Source organism: Cajanus cajan, chromosome 4 (assembly GCF_000230855.2).
Source record: "Cajanus cajan strain Asha chromosome 4, NIPB_CcT2T_4, whole genome shotgun sequence".
NCBI lineage: Eukaryota > Viridiplantae > Streptophyta > Magnoliopsida > Fabales > Fabaceae > Cajanus > Cajanus cajan.
This window is the reverse complement of record NC_138520.1, coordinates 778308-793530: the sequence shown is the minus strand read 5'-3', so window position 1 is coordinate 793530 and position 15223 is coordinate 778308. Positions and strand designations below refer to the sequence as shown.

Here is a 15223-nt window from a genome sequence, read left to right as displayed (position 1 = left end):
TAAAAAAAATATATATAATCTGAATTAAATCGATCTAAATCAACACAAATTAATGTAATTAAAATATAAATCTATATCTATATCTAATAAATTTCATAAAAACGTGAAATGCAATTATGATCTCACAATTTTCATGAAATTCAAGAATGATAAACGGTTGATTTAAAAAATTTAAGTTATTTTATGTCTATATCTAAATCTATATCTACATCCAAAATTAATCTTAAATCTCAATTTTAGATCTAATTAAATGACATTCATAATCGTGAAAATGAAAATTACATCTAAAATAGAGAAGAAGACGAAAAGAAATCGTACGATAGAAATAGATTGAGAACACAAATTTTACCATAATTATAATTCATGAAACTTCGAATTGAATGAATGAATTAATTACTTATATCCATTGAGTTGTTGCAATCAATTCATGTAAAATGTAGAGATAAAATTTTGAGAGAGAAAGAGAGAGAATTTAGAAAAACTTGTAGAGGAATGAGTTTAAAATGTATATAACAAATCTCACAACACCTATTAATAAAACAATATAGTGGACCTATTTAAAATATTTACAAGACCCAACATACTAATCAATTAATTAACAAGGTTAGACTACTAATATAATAAATTCTTAAAGTAAACTCAAAATGAAGTGTAGAAACATAATATTGAGACACATTTTTGGACCCTTAAACGATTAAATTGGGTGAAACTTCCAATAGAGAAGTCGTAAAGCTCTATCTTATCTTTCTAGGGACACCAAGAATGTCCAATTTCGAGTTTGGGAGCTCCAGATACGACCTGCATAAGACAACATGTTAAAGTAGACAGAAATTACGAAAATTAACTAAAATTTAGAATTAAAAGCAAAAAAGTTCACTAAAACAAATGTCAACCAATTCATTAATTTAAAACACTTTTAAATGTAAAATAATTCTAATATAACATACTAAAATATGCATTAATTATGCACTACTAGTTCCTCTATTTTAAAATAGAGACATTTAATCTTATTTTTTAAAATACAAAATTTTGTCTCTTCCATCAATTTGATGTTCATTGATCGTTAAATTTTGATGTTGTGTAGTAATCTATTATTACTTAAGTGATATGATATTTAGTGATGTGACGTATATGGATAAAAATTTAAAATAACATAAAAAATATCATTTATGTATATTTTTACGAGTAATTTATATTTATTTTATTAATAAAAATTTTATTTGTATATTTTTTTTAATTCTTTATTTCTAAATGTCATGTTACTAAATGTTATATTATTTAAGTATGAGTAAATTTTAAAACTTAATAATTAGTAAATGTCAATTTAATGAAGGATCCAAAACTCAGTAATTTTAAAATTAGATGAACTAAATATCTCTATTTTAAAATAAAAATATCAAAATTATGAATTGATAAAAATAAATTAAGAAAACTGTAATTTGATACCATATAATCATGTGGTAAGATAATTGAGAAATTAAAAAAAGAAAAAAGAATAAATAGTTATTGATCTACCTTTAATTATAACTGTTATGTATGAAAAATTATTAAATTTTATATTAATTATTTTTATTGCAACATTTAAATAATTAATAGTGTAAAAAATATTATACTGAAATATATAAAAATTAAACTTAATAAAAGGGGCAATTTTTTACGCTACATAATTAATAGAAAGAGTTATTTTAAAATATTTTTTGTCTGTATAATTTTGGAATTTTATCTTGCTAGTCCTTATAAAAAAAATTTTGGTCGTTTTAATTTATATAGTATAGGTATTTTATTTTTTGGTTTTCCAAAAAATTGTTTTGATTAATCTTATTCATGAAATATATGCTTACTTTAAGCATAGTTGACACAGCAATGTAACACTTTGTTACCTTATCTTGTAATTGAGTTTTAGTCACCGAAAAAAAATATTGTACTTTAAGATTGCAAAAATAAATTTATATGGATGGAAAAACAAAATACCTAAATTATAGAAATAAAAAATATATTTAAGTGAAAATTAAATATGTTTTAATTTTTATAAATAAAATAATGCTAGTATTTTAATATGTATAATGCAATTTTTTTTAATGTTTTTAAAAAATATAATACACAGATTAGTTGTTTATTATATCTAACTAAAATTTTAATAAATTATTTATATAAATAAATATTATGTTTAAAAATGTAAATTATATTTAAAATTTGTATAAATAAATATTTTTAATCATATAAGTTATATTTTAGATTTATAATAAATAATTTATATTAAACTTTAATTCATAAATAATTATGATAAATAAAAATAAAATTAAATAAGAAATTAAAAGAGTTCTTTAAAATTCTCATGTCAAATAAAAAGTTCTTAAAAACAATAAGAATACTCGTGTTCGTATTTTTTTTTCTTTTAATTTTTTTTATCCTTCACTTATGCAATGTTTTTTCTTTGACATGGGAAAATAACACTTATTCAAATTTTTAATGTTAGGTTTCAATTTTAATTTTAAAAGAAAAAACAAAGATCCATCCACTGTAAACATAAAAAGAAAAGACTTGATTAAAAATAGATAATTAAATTTACAAAATTAGTCATTTATAAAATTAATAAATAATTTGCATTAGTAACATGGAAAAAAAAACTGTGAACAAAAAGAAATCAACGTAGTAACTACTACTATACTACGTATAACGATCAAAATTTCTTTAATTTACTACTCCTTACTTGTGTAATCGAATGATAAAGGAGCATCATTATTAATTGCGATGAAATTTGAGTTTCAAAACATGGGTTGTTGTGATTACCTTTTAATGAAGAACATGAACATATAATTAATTAACTATAGGGATTTGGCTCCAGGCTACTTGCTAATTGAATCGCCTCTTTTCGCTTTTCCTTGAATAGACTTTTCGTCGTAACTACTCACTAGCTACTCTTTTCCATTTGGCATTACCAAATCCTTTCCTACGTTCATCATTGCTGCCTGCACCCATCTATGGATCCCTTCATTAACATTCTTTGCCTTTGCTGTGTCCTGCTACTCTTTACTACCGCAGGTACAAAACAAAACAACAAAACTCTTCTCGCCGAGTTCACACTGGGCACCGTTGGCCAAGATTTCTACGACGTGAGTCTGGTGGATGGCTATAATCTCCCCATGATCGTGGAAGGGAGTGGCGGGTCGGCTCTGTGCCCTTCCACCGGTTGCACTTCGGATCTCAGCTTGCAATGTCCGAAGGAGCTGAAGAGCGGCGACGGAAGCGCGTGCAAGAGCGCGTGCGAGGCCTTTGGCAGCCCTGAATACTGCTGCAGCGGAGAGTATGGTTCGCCGGCCACGTGTAGACCTTCTGTGTACTCTGAAATGTTCAACGCTGCTTGCCCCACATCGTATAGCTACGCTTATGACGATGCTTCAAGTACGTTTACTTGTGCTGCTGCAGATTACACACTCACCTTCTGTCCATCCTCTCCCAGGTAACACTAACTTTATCTTTTCATTAAATATCTAAATTACTATTCCAGGATGCATCAATATTTACTTTCACTTTTTTAACCTACAATTACTGTAAAAATAAATTTATTTTTTCTTTTTCTATTAATGTAGCGTATGTAATGTTAAAGTATGTAAATTTTAATGAATTACTTGTCTGTTGCGAATATCGTCACAAAGAAGTCAGAATCTGACAAATGCTTTACTTTACGGATTGAGAAATTAAAGATTGTCGAAATGTGTGGGGTTGTGCTTGTGCAGTCAGAAATCTTCAAGAGATAGCAGTCCAATGACGTCAACAGCGTCACAACAAGGATCAGATTCAGGAGCGACGGGGGAGTATTCCATTGATGGTTATGGTTATGGTTCATCACAAGGGTCCGGAGAGGCTGTGCTAGCAGATGGGTCATACTTAGCTGGTTTGGCTATGGGAGGATCTCACAAGCTCTCTTTCTCTTTTACCTCTTTGCTTCTTCTCTTCTTCTTCTCATACTCGTAGCTTGTGCTTCCTAGAATATTGTGTTGTACATGCATGGGTAGTGGATTTTTGCGGGTTAATTAATAGGTTCATCAATTTCGGCTTTGCCACATGTTCTTCCCGATTGAAAACCACTTTTAGATTAAAAAAAATCAGGTTTCTGAGGATAACGTTTATATTTATATTTATATGTTAAGCTTGAGATTTAAATCCTTGTATGCTAATAAATATAATAATATCACCATGTTGAGAAAAGAAAATATAACTTTTATTTTCTTAATTATGTAATTATATCACCCTATTCTTTAGCAAGACTGGTTCTAAATTCTTCAATTCTTAAAACGAGTGTTAGTAATATACTAATATTTTTTTTAACGGATTTTAATTCATTGGAATATATAAAATTATGTGTTAGATTTATTAAATAAGAAATGAGTATAATAACTCCAGATCCCTTGATAGATTGCTGGATGTCCTGCTCCTATCCAAGTTCTATATGTGAGGGTTATACTTTATACAATACTTTATAAAAGCAAAGTAGCAAACACATTTAATCAATTTTGGGCTGGCTTGGTTGATTTCACACGTATAGATGTATGTGCTGGCCTGTGGCTTTATTTTGGTTTCTAGAGAGAAGAGGGAGAGAGGTTTGAAAAGGAAGCTGGTTATGAATCCTCTACAAAGAGTATTATTTCGTGTCTGAGACATGGTGCACTTTGCGGGTAAGACAAGTAGTTTTCTTGACTTTTGCCTTTTGTTTTTGTCTGCTGCTGAATAAGAAATTTGAATCACCTTTTGGTGTGATAATAGTAGAACTTGTGGGTGGAAAATATTAGAGAAATTGAGACGTGAGAATGAGATATTACAATTTGCACACCGAGTAAATCTAACATATCCAGTAGATAACTCACTTTCTTAAACATGTTCTAATGGTATATGCACGTTTTGTCTTAAAAAATGCACTACATATAATTGCGACCCTTTAGGATAAATATAAATATAAAGACAAAAAATAATTAAATAGCTAGGATATCTACCTATTTATATTTATCTTTAATCTCAGTAAATATGCTATGAGATATAACAATGAGGAATGCACTTTCTCATTTGAAGTAAGTTATTCTACTTTGATTCTACTGTTAACTACAATTAATATGACTTAACCAAGTTAGATGGTCTCAAATATGATGATAAGTATATTCCTGCCAAACATGTTAATAATCTAGGTTTTCCTATGGACATATCCTAGGTTCCAATATGATCTTAAAATAGACAATTACACACAAAAAAATACATATAGAGAGGCGCAAAGGATAGATATGCCGAGGATAAGAAGATAAAGATTTCCACTCTATAATGATTAATATTTTGTATAGTGATATTTTTATGTCAAGACAAACTATGACACAAACATTTATAATAGAAGGCACAGATTTATTAAGAGTGTTATTATTATATATCCAAGAGTGTTGTTATTATATATCCAATAATATGATATTGGTAAATTATCATTGTTGCAAAATTTGGCAAGTGCACATCTTCACGATCGATTACGAAGAAGAATTCTCTTTTTATCTAAAATTTATATAATCACAAAGTCAAAAATAACCTAAAATATGTGATAGTATTGTCATTAAGAACTTATTTGCATGATATGCAAGTCTCCCATAATATAACAGGTTCTTTCCAATAATAAATATTGGGATAACAGAACTAACAAATTTTTAAGTGAAAATAATCTATGAAATCTATAAAGTGATAAAAAAAAGATGTATAGGAGAGGCTCAAAACCTTAATGATGTTATATTTATAATGAAGAGAAAATATTTGTCAAACTCACCTTTGACTAAGTGATCATAAGATAAAATGTACTCAACTTTTAAAGATTAAGTCAAAATATAAGATAAGACTTAGTCTAAAAAACCAAGTCAACTAAATCTAAGAAATATATTTATTTAATAAAATAAAATTAATTTAAAATATTTTTGAAACTATAATTAAATAAACATATTAATATTTTTGGAATGTCACTAAAAAATATAACAATCTCCCACGTATTTCAAAAGGATTTAAGAGAAAACAAAGAATTTTTTGGGTTCTTATTCTCTTGGATGTAATGCATTGGACCTATTATAGCAAGTTATATGAACCAAACCTAGACCGATAAAACTTAACACTTAAGGTGGTTGGTGTAACAAGCTATATGAACTAAACACACTTGACATATGTTAAAGGTCTACTAATCACATTACACTCCCACAATCCTTATTGTTATTGTTGTTGTGCGCTAATAGGCCATAGGTGTGCTCGGTATTCATTAGTGTTCTAAAGATCTCGCCAAGATCTTATACGAGTAGCTCCACTTAATACTCATATAGGTGATTTCATCAAGTGTATATCACAAATCATACACCACTTATAAAGGACATGAAAATCATTAAAATTTTTATCAAATGCCAAGCTTTCCCAACACCACTTACTTTCCATTCACTTTATATTAAAAATAATAAATAAATAAAACTTTATCACTATAAAGTTAATACTGTTGCTTCTTAAATCTCACAATAGCTTTCATAATTAAAATCCTTAAAGATTAATAACTTATTTAAATTAATCGGGCACATAAAAAATACACTTAGGAAGATCAATAACTTTTCTAACAATCTTAGAAATCAAAAAATAAATTCATAAACTAACCAATAAATTTTCATTCTTGACACCACCACATACACACCTTAAAAATAAAATCTACATGATCAAGTACTTAAACATGTGGACACTATATGTTAATTATTCTATCAAGTAATTATTCACATCACTAAAACCAAGCTATCACCATTCATTATATATAATTGAAGCATTTAATCAATTAATGTACTTGATCAACACTAACTATTTCTACATAACATTAAGCTTCTTTCTCATATAATGTCATATAGATGAAACTTATATGTAATAATGCGTTGCCTCAAATGCAAATAAAATATATTTTAGTTACCAAAACAAGTATATGATCACACACACACATATATATATATATATGAGAAAACCTTAAAATCGATATCTCAAAATATATCGCAAAAATGCTCATCATCACATAAAGTAATGCACACTAAAACTATCATAAATAATTATATTAATTTAGAGATTTTAAAATAAGTCTCATCTCATTCATGAAAATTAATGACAATAATATAATATACTAATAAATAATTTTTCTCACTATAAAGAGATTTCTCAAATATTAATTCCCTACATCATTCTCTAAATAATACCTCATAAATGCTGCCTCATAATTATCGCTATCACCTCTTAATTGCATCTTTTTTCATTTTCATGAATTGATTTAGTCTCCAAAGACAAAATAAAAAAAAATAGGCATATAATACATACCTCAACCTGATGCGCACACAAAAAATAAATTTTGACAAATAATCCTATATTTCCATCAAAGCTTTTCCACCATTGAAAGGAGATATCACTGTTGCACAGTGCCTCTGAATCTCCATAAGTGTTTATAGGAAATATGTACTAATGCAACCACATGTGTGTAACCCCTTGAACAGCAAGCTCATACACTCTTCAACATTTTTATTACCAATAATGATAATGACTTGTCTCGTGGTCAGTATATTTTTTCCAATAACCATAGCACAAAGAAAATTATAAATATTTCACAATGATCTATAAGGCAGCAAAGCCATTTCATATCGGTGACCCACGGAAAAAATGCATTTCATTTTCATTTTCTTTATCATATTGAAACCTCACTATGCCATCATTTCTGATGACAATAGGAGGCGACATCGTCACGTCCTTGATGTCGCTGAACAGAATGAACGTCGCATGAAGGATCTCCTCCGCTAACCATCCCACGTACAACATGTTCTCCTACGTACACACCTTTGCATCATTGCCATTGTTTGGGTTTCAAGGTCGTGGACGTGGGTGTGTAGGCATTAGGTGTGAGTGATGTGGCGGGTGTGGGAGAGAGAATTGAAGAGGGGTTAGGATTTTGCAAGGAGGCTAGCTTCACTGTATCGTAATATCCACCATGAAACTCTGATTTTCATGGACAATGATTAAGTTCTTAAAATTATTGTACATTATTGTCCATCTCCACAATCAATCACGAACAGGAATCTTCTTTCTAATTTAAAAAGAATATAATCACAAAATTAAAATAATTTAAGACATGTGATAACATTATTTTTAAAGACTTATTTATAATGTGCAAGCCTTTAAGGATATAACATATCCTTCCAAATAATAATTGAAATAACAAAATTAATAAGTTTTTAAATGAGAATAATATCTATGAAGTAATTAAAAAAAAAAAGATGTGTAGGAGAGACTTAACACCGTGAAAATGTTATATTTATAATGAAGAGAAACTGTTTTTCAAACCTACCTTTAGTCAAATCATAAAATAAAAATATAATCAATTTTTGAAGACTAAGTCAGTAGATAAGACGAGACTTAACTTAAAAAACTAAGTCAATAAGACTAAATTTAAGGAATATATTTATTTAATAAAATAAAATAAATTTAAAATATATTTAAAACTATAATTAAATAAACATATTAATCTTTTTAAAATATCACTAAAAAAAAATACAACATGTTTGACAATAAATTCATGCTCCAATCCTTATCTTTCTATCCATTTTCCTTTATTAAAAATCAACAAAGGTATATGGAATTAAATGTTGATAGGATAATATCTTGGTTTAAGCATTATATGGTTTTAATTAATATGAAATTTGTATTTTAGTTAAAGTTAACTAAAAAACTCAACTTATAAATTGACTTAAAGTTAATATGAAAATGCTTAATATTAAATTTGTAGATTTTACGTTATTTTGTTTTGTACTTGTTGTGAATTGCTGGTAGAAAGTCTTCAACTAAAGTCTTCAATTCTCAATCATTAGAATTATAAACGATAGTTATACATGCAAAAGAGACTTTTGATATCAAAATTAACGAGTAGTCAAAGTATTCAAGTATTGTGTGTAATGTTAAGTATCTTCTGAAAGAAAGATATAAATATATATAATAAGAGAATATTATCATTAAAGATCTTGTTATTTAAGTGCATTCAACACCTTTTATTGTCGTGTAATAGTTAAACATTATTTTCTGTTAGACTTAATAGAGCGAAGTGTCCGATTGGATCGGAAACTCCTTAGCCTACGAGAACAGTGTTTGTCGATCAAGATGAGCAAAACTGCAATCATGTCCCCCAGAGTGGAATACCGACAAGATCTCGACCTCAACACTTATCCGGTACACGGTATTTAGTCATCTAGACAGTGATTATAGCATTTGAATTTGAAACTAAATTCAAGTAAAGTAAAGCAGCTTGATAACTAGTATCTAAGAATTCCGTGCATTTAGCCATCTACGACTTTGATTATTGTAGCATTTGTATTTGAAACTAAAGTTTCTGGTATTTAAGTGTCATATTGTAATAGTGACATGTCTAGTTTCTTCACCCCGAGAGAGGGAGAATGTTGACTTTATGGTCCTGTTTTCATAGTTAACACTAATTCTATACTCTCCTAAGAAGCCGTAAAAGCTATAGGAACCGTGCCCATCAGTGACTCCCTCTACACGACCAGATTGCCACTCCTCAAGAAGTTTGTCCACTATATCACCTGCTGGGAGGTTCTTAAAATTATTGTCTGTGAGGCACATTTGGTAACACCCATTTGGATGAAAAGCAGTCCATAGCATTATCCCATTCACATAAGGATGAGAGAAACCTTCCCTCAACACTTCTTCCAAATAATTTGCCTACATACAAAAAAAGAGATTCAATTAAGCAAATTGCAATCCAATAGGCATGCAAAAATTTATGCTAAAAATCAATAAGAAATCATTCTAAATATGATGTTAAAAGTCAACAGACATATTAACGAGTTTTTAATTGTGTAAAGTATATTTTATTTCTTCATTTTTTCTAGAATTTGACTAGATCTAGCTCACCTGTGCATCTCTATCAAGTGTCTTGCTTATATCAACTTCAGTAAGCCAAATAGGAAGGCCAAGTGTTGCCAACTTGTCTAGGATAGCTCTGATAAGAGGAGGATTGGGTATTGTGAAGTGACCCTCCAAGCCAATTCCATCCATAAAGATTCCATTTCGTTGCAATTCTCTTACACGTGATATATAGGCGTCCACAGTGGAATTTGCATCGCTGCACGTTTCCACAACATTATAGTCATTCATAAATAGTGTTGCCAATGGATCTGATTCATGTGCTGTCTCAAAGAAATGAAATGTGGCATCTGGTCCAAGCCTTTGCTCATAGAAATCAAAATGAAGCATTTCATTGCTGACGTCCCAGTGTATGAACTCATCCTTGTATTGGCTCATGAGACTGTGTATTCGAGAATTAACAGCAGATTGGAGCTGCATGCCAGTAAGGTTAAGAACCCATGCAGGAGTGTATTTAGGGTCTTCCCAGAATATATTGTGACCTCTGGCTACGATATTGTTTGTTCTAACAAATTGCAGCATCCGGTCTGAAATGGTGTAATTGACCTTGCCTTCATCAGGTTCTGTAGCGTACCATTTGAGCTCATTTTCAAATACTGCTGCATTGAACCGCTTCACAAACCAATTCTGAATGGACCAAGGGAATAATGAAGCATGTTGTGTTACTTTCTATGCCGTGAAATATGTTGGTGGGGTATAGAAAATATACAAACCTGATAGAGCAAGTTGCCAATAATGGTTTTTGCTATTGCAGATCCAATAGGGAAGTCTTTTGCGATTTGCTCTACACAGATAGAAGCTCCTTGCAATCTCTTTCCATTACTATCTGACACATGAATAGTGACGGCACGCTTTCTATGCTGTCAAAATGCAAGTGGAAACAAAGTTAAAATCTTCTTCAAACTCTGCTCTGTAGCATTAGCACGTACATCCCTTTTTTTTTTAAAAAAAAAAAAAAAAAAAAAAACTTGTTTAGTCTTACCAACATCATTAGTTTGTTTGGTTACATGATCATGGTAGATAAAACAACAAAGCATTCCCTTGTTTTGGTCAAATAATATGAAGTGTGACTCACAGTATTGATTATATACTGTTGATTGATTCTCCATTGCTGCTTAGTAAATGGCTGGAGTGACGCGCTAGCAACATCTATATCGATATCTTTACCATCCGCGCTCTACATATAAATCACCAAAATTAAAAAGAAACGAACCAAATATCTTGAAGCCAATTACTAAATAAATAACAATGAAAAGCAAGCCACCTGGAAGAAGATATTAGATAAGTTTGAAGGCGAATCCAAAACAAATCCACCCTTCAGAAATGACCAGCATCCACGTTTGGCTGAAACTGTCCCAATGCAGTCATGTGTCTCTTTCTCTGTTTCAAGTCTGGCCCTTATCACAGCTGCACTTGAATCTTTAATTCTCACCCATACTGTAATATAAATCAGGCGCTCACATCATATCTAACAATCGTACAATAGGCCACCTTAATTTAGATTTGATTGTAATATCAAGTTATATATGTTCATTTCAGTCCAATACCAACAATCCGTTGTAGTCTAGTTGGTTAGGATACTCGGCTCTCACCCGAGAGACCCGGGTTCAAGTCCCGGCAACGGAATTTTTTTTTTTTTTAATCTTTTACCAAATTGCAAATAAAGCTAGCACATTTCTTTTTCCCATTTATTAAGAAGAAAATGTTGAAGTAACATTAAAAAAAAAAAAAAAAAGTTTGTAGAGAAGATAACTAACCGGAATAAGAGTAAATGGAGCCGTGAGTGAGATTACACAGAACGAGTGAAGTGACATAGGTATTGTTGACAACATAGGAGGCAGTGCTGTCTTCAACACCACGATTCTCACTCTTGAAAACTCCTCCGCCATAAAGTGGCTCCTCTGGCTTCTCTTTGCACTGTCATGTACATAAATTAAAGGCCCATAAAGTGATACTCCCATCCCATGTCAATGTTGAAATATGTTTTTAATTTAATTACTTACCTCAGTGTAGGCAGTGGAGTCATACAAGGGCCCATCTGCAACAGAGAAACCAACATAATGAATATTAAGAATCTTACACTAATTAAAATTTGCCACTCAAAGTACTAAACAGAAAAAAAAAAAAAAAAAAAAAAAAGGAGTAGGAACAAGAACCATATAAAGGAGAAACCAAAGAAGCCCCTATTAGAAAGAAGAAAAGTATAAGGCCATAGAAGGAGATATCTTGCATCCTTGGACTTAGGAATTGGAACAGGTCACTCTCCTTGTGACGAGAAACAAAGGGGTTATAAACTGTGAAAGGAATTGTTAAACATAAATAAATGCCCGTGTTAGTACTGTGTCCCAGAAAACACGAGAGCGGAAGGAAGGAGAGAAGACAAGGAATTGTACTTTGGGAGATGATGTCACAATTCACAAGGGAACAGGAGCTGTTAAACGACCCGTGTTATGCCTTCACATGCTACGTGAAAAATAAGAGTACTAATAAATTTATGTGACTATTAATTGAGTGACAATTGTATGCACTCCAATGGTTTGCAGTTGGCACATTTTAATTTTACTGTTCAGGCCCCTGTTGCATCATTAATTACCAATTTATCAGTGGTTGATTATTTGCAACGTTAATTAATGATGGTAACGGATTTGTACCAGCCATTTAAACTCTTGTTTTCTGCCTTCACTTTGCGGATCCTCGCCTCATATTCACTCTCCTACTTAAAAAAAAGGTAGAAAAAACTAGAAACCTAAGTTTTGAATATTTTTTATTATTATCATCCGTTATGTATTTGCACAGGCAAAAGTGTGAGAATCGTACAAGTTGGTCTTGGATCACATCATCCTTCCCGTGATGTCATAATATAAAATTGTGATAAGATTAAATAAATATTTAAATAATTTAGTAATAAATTCAAATAAGTGAATTATGGATGGTTCAAAACTCATGTGAAACATCCCATAAGAGCCCAAAAATCACGCCCTTTCATGTTTGGGTCTTGGACAGCTGTTCAAGTGCAAAAAGACAATAACATTATGTGATGAATTGATTAACGGATGGAAAATTACTGTTAAAAAATGTTTCGGTACGAAAAGAACTCTTAACATTCTAGAAGTAGTAGCAGGTTATGGAATGTGATTGAGAGATGATAGTGTCTTTTTCGGATTGCAAAATCTGATTTTAACCAGGCTATGCTGATTGCCACTGAGGGGGAAGTAAATGCGATCCTTCGCTCTTTGATTTCGTTGATAAATCAGAGCTTTTACAATGTTATTGTTGAATCTGATTGATTATTGATCTGATTTTGAATAATGAGAAAAATATGTAAGTATAATATGATTCTTACTCAAATTGGAGATACGTTGAAATTGTATCCGTGCTTTGTAGCAGAAACCAACCCATATATATATATAGTTAATTACTTATATGACACCAGTGTAAAACTTTTTTTATACAAACAATCAATAAGATTTTTTAATTGTATTATGTTATTTACTTATTTAATGAAATAATAATAAAATAAATAATTTTAAAAGATCTTATTAAATATCAATTTATATTAATAATGTATAAATGATTAACTCATATATATATATATATATATATATATATATATATATATATATATATATATATATATATATAAATATGTATGGAATGGAAGAAGTATTAACTGCATATATAGAATCTACACTGTTTAATCGTTTAAACTAATAAAGAAATACCTTTATTAATTACTAGCTATCGGGGACGAAAGCAGGTAATCTAATTTTGGAATAAGTGGTTGGGTCAATGGTAATATAGGTGGATGTTACAACGGCTTGCTTATGTTTGAAATTTTTGGTTATGTTAGAAAAACTAACATTTAGTAGAACAAATTAATGACACCCAAAAAAGAGTGGTGTACTTCTAACAAAGAAATGAAAACAAAAAAGAGAGTGGCGTGAACTTTCCGATAATGTTACTGTTATGACCCCATCAATGCAAATGTTTTTTTTCTTTTAATAGACATCATTCATATAATATTTCAAAAATTAATCATAAAGATTAATTTATATTTGTGAATATAATTTCTGCTGATTAATTATTATTTAAACATAAATAAAAATAAAAAAATTGATTTCATATTTTAAGAGGGAGCTTTGGACAGGATCTAAAGACTTACAGTATTTGATAAGTAGAAATGTTAAGCATGCAACTTGGAGGGACCACCGAATACTTATTAGCTACACTAAAGAAGTGGCACGCGCTCTTATTTTTTGGACCACATTACCCCCCACAATGTGCAGTGTAGAGCTGGTCTCACTTTTAAATACCTTGTGCGTCAAGCATGGGCAACACTAACCAATTTGGACAAAACAAAATGGGCAAAACCGAAGTCGCATAAACCATGTGAATTTATTTTTTGAACATCACTACCCTTTAACTGAAGCATGCTCCCCTCTTTGATGCTTGGCATCATCAACTTCTGTCTAAATTTGTTGATTTTTTTGGCCAAAAAGACCACAAACACATGAATATATGTATTCTCTTTTCTCTCTTATAGTTGGGGTTTCTACGTGGTTTTGGTACTCCACCAAACATGTTCCTTTCACTTCTCATTCAGCATGCTCTTCGAGGACCACACATATATAATGAGTTGACAAATGTTATTGTTTAACAATATTTTTTATTTCAGATACTATTACGATATGGTCTCCTATTGTTTTAAGTACTAGAAAGAAGGTTTACTCTAATAAATAAGAGAAATTAATATTTATCTTAAAAGTATTCATAAATAATCAAAGTGACAGGTTAACAGTTGAGAAAAGTTAATTTTTGTCATAAAATTATACATAAATAAGTAAAAATATTTATTAATTTTTGTAGTAACCCAATTTCGTCCGGGAAATATTAATTTTGTTCTTAAAAAATAGCAAAATAGGTATATACAAAAAAGAATAAAAAAAGACAAAATTTCAAGCCCGGAACGGGCCGTTCCAAAACCAGAACGGGCCGTTCCAACTTTCCAAAAGGTACTAAGATTGCAAGCCCGGAACGGGCCATTCCCAATCTGGAACGGGCTGTTCCAGCTTTCCTAAAAGCCCTAAAATTTCTAGCCCGGAACAGGCCGTTCTGGATTCAGAACGGGCCGTTCCAACCTTCCAAAAAAGGCTAAATTTCTAGCCCGGAACGGGCCGTTCCAACCTTCCAAAATACCTCTAATTTTTTGCCCAGAACGGGCCGTTCCCACAACTGGAACGGGTCGTTCCCAAACTGGAACGGGCTATTC

The 15223-nt window shown here is 30.6% G+C and overlaps 2 protein-coding genes and 1 non-coding gene across 5 annotated transcripts; 2 read left to right on the top strand and 1 right to left on the bottom strand.

Moving 5' to 3' along the window:
• The first annotated feature begins 2439 nt into the window (after positions 1-2439).
• Positions 2440-4124, top strand: LOC109817206 (thaumatin-like protein 1). Its single transcript, XM_020382423.3, has 2 exons — positions 2440-3460; positions 3738-4124. Exons 1-2 carry the CDS (start codon positions 2982-2984, stop codon positions 3973-3975), a joined length of 717 nt encoding a protein of 238 aa, XP_020238012.1. The 5' UTR covers positions 2440-2981; the 3' UTR covers positions 3976-4124.
• A 5222-nt stretch (positions 4125-9346) lies between these two features.
• LOC109817198 (Glycosyl hydrolase family 10 protein) lies at positions 9347-12424 on the bottom strand. 3 transcript variants are annotated; one of them, XM_020382413.3, is made up of 9 exons: positions 12348-12424; positions 12111-12248; positions 11958-11992; positions 11712-11871; positions 11219-11391; positions 11030-11131; positions 10668-10814; positions 9943-10581; positions 9347-9750 (listed from the first exon to the last, which is right to left on the bottom strand). In XM_020382413.3, exons 2-9 carry the CDS (start codon positions 12184-12186, stop codon positions 9415-9417), a joined length of 1668 nt encoding a protein of 555 aa, XP_020238002.2. In that variant the 5' UTR covers positions 12187-12248; positions 12348-12424; the 3' UTR covers positions 9347-9414. The 3 variants fall into 3 exon arrangements, with proteins under 3 accessions (XP_020238002.2, XP_082929989.1, XP_020238003.1); XM_083073863.1 differs by having other exon boundaries at positions 12111-12358; XM_020382414.3 differs by lacking the exons at positions 11219-11391; positions 11712-11871; positions 11958-11992; positions 12111-12248; positions 12348-12424 and having other exon boundaries at positions 10937-11078.
• On the top strand, positions 11508-11580 carry TRNAE-CUC (transfer RNA glutamic acid (anticodon CUC)). Its single transcript has one exon. It is a non-coding gene; the product is annotated as a tRNA-Glu (tRNA).
• Positions 12425-15223: the final 2799 nt, after the last annotated feature.